This window comes from Bufo bufo, chromosome 1 (genome assembly GCF_905171765.1).
Source record: "Bufo bufo chromosome 1, aBufBuf1.1, whole genome shotgun sequence".
NCBI classification, from domain to species: Eukaryota; Metazoa; Chordata; class Amphibia; order Anura; family Bufonidae; genus Bufo; species Bufo bufo.
This window is the reverse complement of record NC_053389.1, coordinates 625,977,126-625,989,678: the sequence shown is the minus strand read 5'-3', so window position 1 is coordinate 625,989,678 and position 12,553 is coordinate 625,977,126. Positions and strand designations below refer to the sequence as shown.

Here is a 12,553-nt window from a genome sequence, read left to right as displayed (position 1 = left end):
TGCCATGGAACTCTTGGCTTGCCCCTCATCGAGGTTCCTGTCCGAAAGGACGTTCAGCGCAGCAGCGGGGATCTTGACCGATAAGCGAACTCGTCTAGCTCATGACTGTGTGGACTACCTCACATTTCTAAAAATGAATGAGGCATGGATCTCGGAGGAATTCAAAACCTGTGACAACCACGTGTAATTGAAGTTCCTCATCCCAGCTCACACATATCCACCACCACCCAGAACAAAGAATGGTTCTTGACTTATGTATATTTAGCAGCATAAAAGGCCTTTTTCTGTCAGGTGAATGCCTAATCTTTGGGGCCTATACTACAGTAAAATTGTTATTCAGTGACGCCTAATGTACCTCCAGCCACATAATCACAAGTTCTTTTCTGTCAGGTGAATGCCTAATTTTTGGGGCCTGTACTAGCCTACAGTAAAATTGTTATCCAGTGACCGTCTAATATGCCTCCAGTCACATAATCACTTGTTCTTTTCTGTCAGGTGAATGCCTAATTTTTGGGGCCTGTACTCCATTGGCCTACAGTAAAATTGTTATTCAGTTACCATCTAATATACCTCCAGCTACATAATCACTTGTTCTTTTCTGTCAGGTGAATGCCTGATGTTTGGGGCCCGTACTCCCGTGGCCTAAAATAAAAGTTTTCTAGGCTCCAGCAGGGCACATTTTTGAGAGTTTCCCTTTAAGACGCATAAAAATGACCCCTGATTAAAATACATATTTTTGTGGGAATTTTTGCCATTGATCCCCCTCTGGTATGTCACTGTCCATGTTGTGGGACTATTTGAGCAATTCTAGTAAGTAATTGGTGGCTGAAAATATGACCTGAAAGCTTTTCGAGTTTGCCTGCCATTAAAGTCAATGGGGTCCGCCGCAAATGCGCGGTTTGCGAATATTTGATCGCAAGCGTGGTTCGCGAATCGTCCTGGCCGATGTTTGTCCATCACTACTCATCATGAAGTGTAATTGGCAGAATAACTTCATTTTGTGGGTAGATACAATTATGTCAGTACCAAATTTCTATGGTTTTCTGTATTTTTACCGCTTTTGTACAGTTTTTCTTTTAATATAATTTTTTTAGCTATACTTTTTAAATGTTATCCTCAACAATGCTGTACAGTTTTCACTGGTACCATTTTAGGCTACATATAACTTTTTTACCCCTTTTTATTTTTATTCTTTTGGGAGGAGGGAGGAACAAAAAAACTGGAATTCTGGTTTAGATTAGTTTATTTTGCAGGTCAATAAGATTATGGAGATAAATTTACCATATTTTTTGCTTTATGAGATGCACCCAATGATAAGATGTACCCCAGGTTTAAGAGGAGGAAAATAAGAAAAAAATATTTATCATCAGACCTTTTTCATTAGACCTCAGATCAGACCCCCATAATTATCAGGACATCACATCAGACCCCCATAAATATTAGGACATCAGATCAGGCCCCCATTGATATCTGGACATCAGATCAGGCCCCCATATCAAGACATCACATCTGACCCCCTTATCAGGACATCACATCAGCCCTTCATGTCAGAACCCCATCAGACCTTATATCAGCCCACATAGTGAGACCCCCATCAGACCTTATATCAGCCCACATAGTGAGACCCCCATCAGACCTTATTTCAGCCCACATAGTGAGACCTCATCAGACCTAAGATCAGCCCACAATGTCAGACCCGATTCAGACCTTATATCAGCCCACATAGTGAGACCCCTTCTGACCTTATATCAGCCCACATAGTGAGACCCCATTAGAACTCAGATCAGCCCACATAGTGAGACCCCCATCAGACCTTATATCAGCCCACATAGTGAGACCCCCATCAGACCTTATTTCAGCCCGCATAGTGAGACCCCATCAGACCTCAGATCAGCCCACAATGTCAGACCCGATTCAGACCTTATATCAGCCCACATAGTGAGACCCCTTCTGACCTTATATCAGCCCACATAGTGAGACCCCATTAGAACTCAGATCAGCCCACATAGTGAGACCCCCATCAGACCTTATATCAGCCCAGATAGTGAGACCCCCATCAGACCTTATTTCAGCCCGCATAGTGAGACCCCATCAGACCTCAGATCAGCCCACAATGTCAGACCCGATTCAGACCTTATATCAGCCCACATAGTGAGACCCCCATCAGAACTCAGATCAGCCCACATAGTGAGACCCCCATCAGACCTCAGATCAGATAAAAATAAAAACCATCTCTTACCTGTCCTGTGCCGTGGCTCCTCTTGACCTCCGGCAGAAGTCGCGCTCCCCTGTCTTCCCGGCTTGTGCTGCTCTGTCACCTGACTGCACATACTACGTCCTGATGCTGTACGCGGTCAGGACAGTGCAGCGCCGGCCCCAGGGATGAAGACTGGGAGAGTGAGCATTATAAGCGCTTGCAGCGCTTCACTCCCTACTCCCGGCACATAAAGCATACTAGTGAGCGCTTCCATAATGGAAGCGCTCACTAGTATTCGCTTTATAAGACGCACAGCCATTTTCCTCCCACTTTTGGGGAAAAAAGTGCATCTTATAAAGCAAAAAATATGGTATATAGTTTTTTTTATATATATTTTACCATTTTATTTATTAGTCTCACAAGGGGAATTGAACCTACAATCATTTGACCACATACTGTACATAAAACAATACTAATGTAGTGCAGTGTATTATATAAACTAATTACTATGCTACTGACTATGGCATTTAAGGGTTAAACTTAAAGGGAACCTGTCACCTGGATTTTGTGTATAGAGCTGAGGACATGGGTTGCTAGATGGCCACTAGCACATCTGCAAAACCCAGTCCCCATAGCTCTGTGTGCTTTTTTTCTGTAAAAAAAAAACGATTTTATACATATGCAAATTAACCTGAGATGAGTCCTGTCCCTGACTCATCTGGCTGACAACGATACAGGCACAACTGCTGTACCTGCTCCATCCTGTCAGTAACTATAGTATGTTGAAACAATGTATAAGACTGGCACTCAATTTATGTGGGTCATATGCAAAAGATCACAATTTATTAATGTATAATTCTAAAAATAGACGATGAAGATATAATAAAATTCTGTGTTATTAAAAACTAACAATAAAAATAAAAATGACACTGCGTGATTCCACTTGGGTTACCTCTAAACTTCACAATTTATGATGGTGATACATATCTATTGCTAAATAAAGTGGAAACAGAGCGCCTACACAGGGACGGAGAAGAGAGGAAGGATGAATCACAATAAACTCTCAAAACGTGTATACAGAGTCCCTTAATTAGCTGTGCAGACAAGCAAATCCAACAGTTGTAGTAGAAAGTCCTCCTCAAAATTCTGAGGATATCTAATTGTAGACAACAATATGTTCCTACACAAATCTCCGGATATTCACCTGAGGGAGGTAATCGGTCCACAGAGAGTGCACAGTGAACCTATGTTTGTCCAAACATGCAACAGTTCAGTCCATCAGGCACAATACATATTCTGTCATCAGAGCTGCTTTGAGCCAAGTCTGTGACTGGCGATTGGGTAAGGGTGGTAGGTAAAGTGGTACTATATGTCTTACCGGTAAAGTGTCAAAGCCGGTGACTATTGGTTCCGTACCGCGAACTCCTACTCACCACACCATGCTTCTGTATCTATCCCCGTCGGCGTCCTCGCTCACCACTGGCTGTCACGTGGTTTCCGTCAAAGATCACGAGACCGGCCTTTCAATTCCAGTTGTAGGTAGGACAATCCTAGACATGTAGGACTTTGTAAGCTCTCCAATTTTTGTTTAATCAGTTCATCCAAGAATATTAATCAATATTTCCGGTTAGTGAAGGTGCAGGGATGGATCACGCCAGACGCGTTTCGGGGACTTCTTTCCCCATTTTGACATTCATGTAAAACAATTACTAATTTAGAACTTGAGCACAGCAACAAATCTCAAAAAAGTTAGGGCAGAGGCATGTCTACCATTGAGTAACATCAGCTCTTCCTTTAACAATAGTCTGTAAATTTCTGGGAAGTGAGGAGACCAATTCCTGGAGTTTTGTGAGAGGAATGTTGTCTCATACTTATCAGATGTAGGATTCTAGCTGCTCACTTCGTGGTCTTCTTTGCCAGAATTTTTGTTTCTATTGGTGAAAGGTCTCCACTGCAGGTAGGCCAATTCAGCACCCATACTCTTCTTCTGTGAAGCCACTCTTTTGTGATGGATGTATGATGCATGTGGTTTAACATTGCCTTGCTGAAATATGCAAGGCCTTCCCTAAAAGAGACGTTGTTTTGCTAGGAACATATGTTGTTCTAACACCTCTATATACTACTCAACATTGATAGTGCCTTTCAAGATTTGTAAGCCGCCCATGCCATAGCTGCGAATTCAAACCCATACCATCAGAGTGTCACGGCCTTTGTTGTGTGCGCCGTGACACTTGTGCCATGCTTGCTGTTGCTGGTGGCAACGTGTTGCTGTTATGGCATGTGGTGGCAGTGTCTTGGCTTTGGCTGTGTGCGCCGTGACAGGGTTGCCACGCATGCTGTTGCCGGTGGCAACGTGGTGGCTGGTGTGTGCACTTCCCCTTTAAGTGGTAGCCTTCCCCTGTCTGGTGCTGTAAGGGGTAACCCCCTGATTAGGTGTGGTCACTAGGTGCTTCTTATACCTGTGGCCTTTGGCCAGGAGTCAGTTGTACTCCAGCCTTGGTGTGTGCTGGAGTTATGCTCCTTGTCTGGATGTTCCATCTTCCAGTGTGAGGGCCACCTAGTGGGACATCGATGTCTGCAGCGATGTCTTCCTTATGTCTCCTCCATTTTCCCTACCTTACCTGTGGTTATGTTTGGTGATGGGTATATGTTCTGGGGTGGTTGTTCGTCTAGTTGTTGTTCTGTGTCTGGTCAGTGTTTGGTGAATTATTCTGTCCGGCATGGATGCTTGATTTTCCCCTGTTTGTCTGTCGTGGCCTCTGGAAGGGGGTCTCATGGTTTCCCGGAGGGGTGAACCAAATGTCAAGTCTGTGAGCTGTTGCTGGAGTGCTGGTTCCTGTGTGTCAGTACATATTGCATCTGTTTGGTGTTTGGATTGCAGTATGTTTTTATGGGTTCCAGTTTACCTTGGTGTGGTCTTCTGTTGTGCTGTCCAGCAGCTGCCAGGGGTAAGTTACCATGCCTTTCTGGGTTCTAGGTTCAGTGGTTATCCCCGCCACTGGAAACTTACCTGCTGTTCCACTTGGCATTTCTCTGCAACTAGGCCGGTTGAGACTCCTGTTCATCCGAGTCGTGGAAGAACAGGTCGTCTCTCCCCTGCGCCTATGTGAGGGATTATCAGGGCGAGTCAGGGTCCTAGGTATCCTGGGTATGAGCCATCCTACCATCCAGGTCTGCTCATACGGTGAGGAGTTAGGGCGAGGATTAGGGACTCTTTAGGAGGTGACCTGCTCTCTGATTCCGGTATCCTGGCCTAGCTGCTTCCCCATTATACCTGACATTTTACGGTTTCCCCCACTCCCCATCGTGACACAGAGATTCAGGCTTGTATTTGTGTATTGCACATAGAACTATGTTCATAGACAATGGTTTCTGGATGGGTTCCTGAACCCATGAAGTGATTTCCAGTACAGAATCATGCCTGTTGCTAATACAGAGACCTAATGGCATCCAATATTGTCTGTCTAACTTGTCCCTTTTTGATGATATTATGTAATGTAGATGGTGGGATATTTAAAATCTTAGAAATTTTACACTGAGGCACATTTTTCTGATATTGTTCCACAATTTAGACACACCTTTGCTTCTGAGAGACTGTGCCTCTCCAACATGCTCTTTTTATACCCAGTCATGTGACTTAAGTGCAAGTTGTTTTTTTATTAGTACCACTTACTTTTCCAGCTTTTTGTTGCCCCGTCCTAACTTTTTTAACGTGTTGCTGTCATCAAGCTAAATGAGTTATATTTTTTCCATAAATTGGTATAATGTCTCAACATCTTATATGTGTTTTATCATCTATTGTGAAAAAAATATGGGTCTATAAGATTTGTGAATGATTGCATTCTATTTCCTTTTTTTTAAATTTGACACAGCGTTCCAACTTTTTTTGGAATAGGGGTTGTATTTCTGCCTCTCTGAAATATGGTTCATAAGAATTTAGAATGGATTTATTTCAGAAAAAATTGTGTAAAATTAGGAAATGATTTAGCATGGGGTGATGTTTTAAGTCAGTTTTGCAGGAGTCTACATTGTTGTCATTTGAGCCAAATATATTAAACTTGAGGTTTCATAAATTTGGTGAATCTTTAAGTCTAACACTTCTGTCTTGGGATGTTGCTGCACTTTTTACTCAATCGTTTTATTGGAATAAGAGACAATTTTTGCTTCTTTTTAAAAAGTCATAGTTGAACATTATGGCTTTAAGAACAAATATCAGAAGGATCAACTCTAATACACCAGGCATACTACCTTGCAGGGTTGAGTTTGCCAATTAAAATATATGTCTTGTGAAAAATAGTTGCAGTGTTCCTGAGAGAAAAATAAAGTATTATTTATGCTAATGAGTAATTTAGTCTACTGAGGGGTGCTAAAGTCATTATAATATTAAGAATGTTATAAATGTAAATTATTACATATTTTTCAGCCTTTTTAACTTTACTACAACTAAAAATACTACCAACCAGTTTTAAAGTTCCATAATCTTTAAGTCTTGCAGGAACTAATGAGGTGATCATGCAGAGTGGAAACCTCACTTCAGTTACAGAATTCCTTTTGTTAGGGTTAGTGGATGATCCTAAATGGAACCTTCTACTTTTCTGCACCTTTTTGGCAATCTACATCGTGACTGCATTTGTTAATATGTGCATGATCATTTTAATTTGCTTCTCTTCCAAACTCAAGAATCCAATGTACTTTTTCCTTGGTCACTTGTCTTTTTCAGACCTATGCTATTCTTCTGTAATAACTCCAAAGCTACTGCATAACTTGTTCTCCAATCAGATGTCTATATCCTACAAAGGTTGTGCCACACAGCTCTTCTTTTTTGCTTTGTTTGTGGGTGCGGAATGTTTCCTCGTTACTGTTATGGCCTATGACCGATATGTGGCCATTTGTAACCCATTACAATACATAATTATTATGAGCAGATATTTTAGGATGCGGTTGGTTGGGGTTGCCTATACTGGGGGTTTGCTTACTTCTGTAATACATACCAGTTGTACTTTTCACCTGTTCTTCTGTAATTCAAACAAGGTCAACCATTTTTTCTGTGACATTCCTCCGCTCCTTCAGATTTCCTGCACTGACACATTTTTGAGTGAACTCTTTACATTTCTCTTATCCAGTGTTCTTGGAAGTTTTTCTGCAATTGTAATAGTTGTTTCCTATGCAAAAATTATTACTTCCATTCTGAAAATCAAATCTCCAGAGGGAAGACAGAAATCCTTCTCCACCTGCTCCTCGCACCTCACAGTGGTGGCCTTGTTCTTTGCGACAGCCATATTTATTTATGCAAGACCTATCTCCAGTTACTCTATTGAGAAGGATAAAGTGATTTCATTAGTGTATACTGTGGTAATACCAATGTTAAATCCAATCATTTATAGTCTAAGGAACGCTCAAGTGAAGGATGCTTTTATTACTGCTTTGCATAAAACAATTACCTACAAGTAATTAACAACTGTGGTACTCAAGTGACTCTAAATCCAACTAATGTATATAGTTAAATTCATGCTCACATTCAGGTCTTCAGGGCTGACACCAGTTCCCAAATTGAACAGTCAAATGTTCCCTGCAGAATTGTAGCACTTTTGGAAAATATGAGTGATGCTGTTAAACAGGGCTTCCGTGTGGTAAATGACATCCAATGCAGGAATCCCAATGTGGGAAGCCACTAGAAATTTAACCTATGGCTGGCAACATCAATCATAAAGCATCCTCAACTATTATATTGTGTCTCAAAACTGGACATTAAAGTGTTGATTTTCAGATAAAATCATACAATTTAGATTGCCATAAACATTGTGGTCAATTTTGTATCTGTATACAGAGTGTTCAGTGTAAACACCCATGGGAAAGGCAGGGATGATAATAAACCACCTCTGCATTCTCTTTGGGGAGCCTGGCTGTTAAAGGGGTTGCCCCACGAAAAATATTCTACAAACCAGCACCTGGGTCTGAATACTTTTGTAATTGCATGTAATTAAAAATTTGGCATAGGCACTGAGTTATTCCATAAAATGCATTTGTATAGCGCCACCTGCTGTTTATACTTTTTCTTATTTCTTTGTCCTGCCCACTGAGAAGGCCGCACATGCTCAGTTTCATCTTTCAACTGCCTCCTGAACTGTGATAGGGAGAGCTGAGACACGCCCCCTGAGCTGCTGCAAAAAAGACACTCCCCTTGAGCTGTCAGCCTGATTTACAGATGTATCAGGGTTAACACAAACTCTTAACTCAAATTTCTTAACTTATCGCATTATCTTGAAACAAAAGCCATTGAAAAGCAATTGAAGGTGTTTGCTTAACGCATTTAGTTTAGATAACACGTCTCATAAAGCATGTGTGTTAACTCTACTGCATCTGTAAATCTAGCAGATCAATGAATGGGGACATTTCTGCATCCAGATGAGGTACAGGGCTGGTTCTAGCTTTGTTAGAAACGGATTGTCATGTACTATATTATGCCTGATTTTGTATTTTTTTACAGTAGTTATGGGATAACCCCTTAATGATAACTGGCTTCTTGCTCCTGTAGCTTCATTCTCCATGCGGCTGCAAGCTCTGCAAGAATATTCAGAAATATTTTTCCAAGTTAAATGTAGGCTCGCTAGACAGTAATAGTCTATGTGCAGCCAAAAATGGGAAATGTAACTTAAACCCTTCCCAACCACACCATGTAAACAAACAGCAGATTGTAGAGGGCTACTTTGCAAAACTATTGTATATTTATGGTCTTCCTTTACCACTCAATCACGAGTTCCTTTGGGATTGGGGGGGGGGGGGGGGGGGGGAAGGGGCAGAAATGGCTGAACCATACACTGTAAATTAATGGGCTAATGGCATAGTCCCTGTGCCAGCATCCCATTAATTTACATGTTATGCTTGATGAAACTGTGCACTCCTGCATGCAATGGCATTAGTAGGATTAGTGTTTCACATCGACAATTTGATCCTGTACTTACAGTGAATAGAAATAATCCATTCTCTGTCACAGAAAACCACTGCAAACAGCGATCATACTGAGTGCTGTGTTCCCAATGCAGACGTGCTACTTCAATGATGTTTGCTAGGAAATCCCATGATGTCACTGATGATGTCTGCATTTTCTCTGCATGCATATTTATATAGATCATTGGTAATTGTGATCTATTTGTTGTTATCATTACTTTTATCAGTAATCAGTATATGGGGACGGCAGGCAACATGTGGATAATATATCCCTGGCTAACTAGTGCCCCATTGTAAAGAATAATATTAACTATATGGCCCCTTTCACATGGGCGAGTTTTCCGCGCGGGTGCAATGCGTGAGTTGAACGCATTGCATCTGCACTGAATCCCGACCCATTCATTTCTATGGGGCTGTGCACATGAGCAGTGATTTTCACGCATCACTTGTGCGTTGCGTGAAAATAGCAGCATGCTCTATATTGTGCGTTTTTCACATAAAGCAGGCCCCATAGAAGTGAATGGGGATGCGTGAAAATCGCAAGCATCCGCAAGCAAGTGCGGATGCGGTGCGATTTTCACGCACGGTTGCTAGGAGACGATTGGAATGGGGACCCGATCATTATTATTTTCCCTTATAACATGGTTATAAGGGAAAATAATAGCATTCTGAATACAGAATGCTAAGTAAAATAGGGCTGGAGGGGTTAAAAAAAATAAAATAAAATTTAACTCACCTTAATCCACTTGTTCGTACAGCCGGCATCTATTCTGTCATCATCTGTGAGGAATAGGACCTTTGATGACGTCACTGCATTCATCACATGGTCCATCACATGATCACATGCAATTGGGTACCTACTCGCGCGGGTTTGCTGCAACGCATCCGGACCTTATCCAGACACGCTCGTGTGAAAGAGGCCTAATAATAAAAAATACATAATTTAATTAAAACTAATAAATGTAAAAAAAAAACATTTTTATAGAAAGAAATTGCATATATCCCCTTTACTAAATTTGTGTACATGGATGATTAGCATTAGGGTTGATCGAATTGAAGCTGAGGAAGTGGAATTTGATCTGAAGTTTAGGAAAAATTTGATTAACACCAAATCCGAATTTCCTGGCGCTTTGTGGTAACAAATCAATTTTTGCCTAAAATGGTGGCTACATGTGTTACAAAGTGAAAATAAGAAGCCTGGGAACGCGAGAATACCCATAATGCCATGCAGACAGCCAGTCAGCAGCTAGCCACTCCCTGTGATGTCACAGTCTTATAAAACCCTCATCCCTCCTGGTCTATGCCATTTCACTGTGAACTGAGTATAGGCAGAGATGTGACAGTGATTAAGAAAGTCTGTAATTGTAAAATATTGGATAGGACAGCGCAGGGACAGTGTAGGAAGATCGTAGGGAGACCTTTTACATAGTAAAGGGAGAACATAGGGAGAGTATAAGGAGAGTGCAGGAACTAACCGAATGGCGTCCCCCTTGGTTAATAGATAAGCAATTCTATTTTACCTTGATTCACTAATTGTGGTTAAAAAGTGGTCTAATACTACTGGTTTTGGGGTGTCCACATTGTTTTATACATAAGTAATTCTATAAAGTCTTCATTCTGTAATTAGTAACATAGTACATAACATAGTACATAAGGCCGAAAAAAGACATTTGTCCATCCAGTTCGGCCTGTCATCCTACAAGTTGATCCAGAGGAAGGCAAAAAAAACCCTGTGAGGTAGAAGCCAATTTTCCTCACTTTAGGGGAATAAAAAATTCCTTCCCGACTCCAATCAGGCAATCAGAATAACTCCCTGGATCAACGACCCCTCTCTAGTAGCTATAGCCTGTAATATTATTACACTCCAGAAATACATCCAGGCCCCTCTTGAATTCCTTTATTGTACTCACCATCACCACCTCCTCAGGCAGAGAGTTCCATAGTCTCACTGCTCTTACCGTAAAGAACCCTTTTCTATGTTTGTGTACAAACCTTCTTTCCTCCAAACGCAGAGGATGTCCCCTCGTCACAGTCACAGTCCTGGGGATAAATAGATGATGGGATAGATCTCTGTACTGCCCCCTGATATATTTATACATAGTAATTAGATCTCCCCTCAGTCGTCTTTTTTCTAACGTGAATAACCCTAATTTTGATAATCTTTCAGGGTACTGTAGTTGCCCCATTCCAGTTATTACTTTAGTTGCCCTCCTCTGGACCCTCTCCAGCTCTGCTATGTCTGCCTTGTTTACAGGAGCCCAGAACTGTACACAGTACTCCATGTGTGGTCTGACCAGTGATTTGTAAAGTAGTAGGAATATGTTCTCATCACGGGCATCTATGCCCCTTTTGATGCAACCCATTATCTTATTGGCCTTGGCAGCCGCTGCCTGACACTGTTTTTTGCAGCTTAGTTTGCTGTTTATTAAAATTCCTAGATCCTTTTCCATGTCAGTGTTACCGAGTGTTTTACCATTTAGTATGTACGGGTGACTTGCATTATTCCTTCCCATGTGCATAACTTTACATTTCTCAGTGTTAAACCTCATCTGCCACTTATCTGCCCAAGCCTCCAATCTATCCAGATCCCTCTGTAGTAGTATACTGTCCTCTTCAGTGTTAATTACTTTACACAGTTTAGTGTCATCTGCGAAAATTGATATTTTACTATGCAAGCCTTCTACAAGATCATTAATAAATATATTGAAGAGAATAGGGCCCAATACTGACCCCTGAGGTACTCCACTAGTGACAGTGACCCAATCTGAGTATGTACCGTTAATAACCACCCTCTGCTTTCTATCATTGAGCCAGTTACTTACCCACTTACAGACGTTTTCTCCGAGTCCGAGCATTCTCATTTTATATACTAACCTTTTATGAGGTACAGTGTCAAATGCTTTGGAGAAGTCCAGATACACGACATCCATTGATTTGCCGCTGTCAAGTCTAGTACTTACCTCCTCATAGAAACTGATTAAATTAGTTTGACATGACCGATCCCTCACGAAGCCATGCTGATATGGCGTTATTTGCTTATTTCCCATAAGATGCTCTAACATAGCATCTCTCAGAAAACCTTCAAACAGTTTACCCACAACAGATGTTAAACTTACCGGCCTATAGTTTCCAGGCTCTGTTTTTGGACCCTTTTTGAATATTGGCACCACATTTGCCATGCGCCAATCCTGTGGGACATTCCCTGTTAGTACAGAGTCCGCAAATATCAGAAATAAGGGTCTGGCTATGACATTACTTAATTCCCTTAGGATACGGGGGTGTATGCCATCCGGTCCTGGCGATTTGTCTATTTTGATTTTTTTAAGTCGCTGTTGTACTTCTTCCTGGGTCAGACAGGACACTTTTAATGGCGAATTTATTTCAGCATTCAGCATTTCATCTGACAGT

At 41.4% G+C, this 12,553-nt stretch overlaps 1 protein-coding gene across 1 annotated transcript; it reads left to right on the top strand.

Annotated features, from left to right (window-relative positions):
• Window positions 1–6,709: 6,709 nt before the first annotated feature.
• On the top strand, window positions 6,710–7,648 carry LOC120986295 (olfactory receptor 1020-like). The gene has a single exon (XM_040414792.1). It carries the CDS (start codon window positions 6,710–6,712, stop codon window positions 7,646–7,648), a length of 939 nt encoding a protein of 312 aa, XP_040270726.1.
• The last annotated feature ends 4,905 nt before the right edge of the window (window positions 7,649–12,553 follow it).

Bases quoted from the DNA above. Each gene is read 5' to 3' on its own strand.
- LOC120986295 (XM_040414792.1), top strand. From the start codon at position 6,710: ATGCAGAGTGGAAACCTCACTTCAGTTACAGAATTCCTTTTGTTAGGG.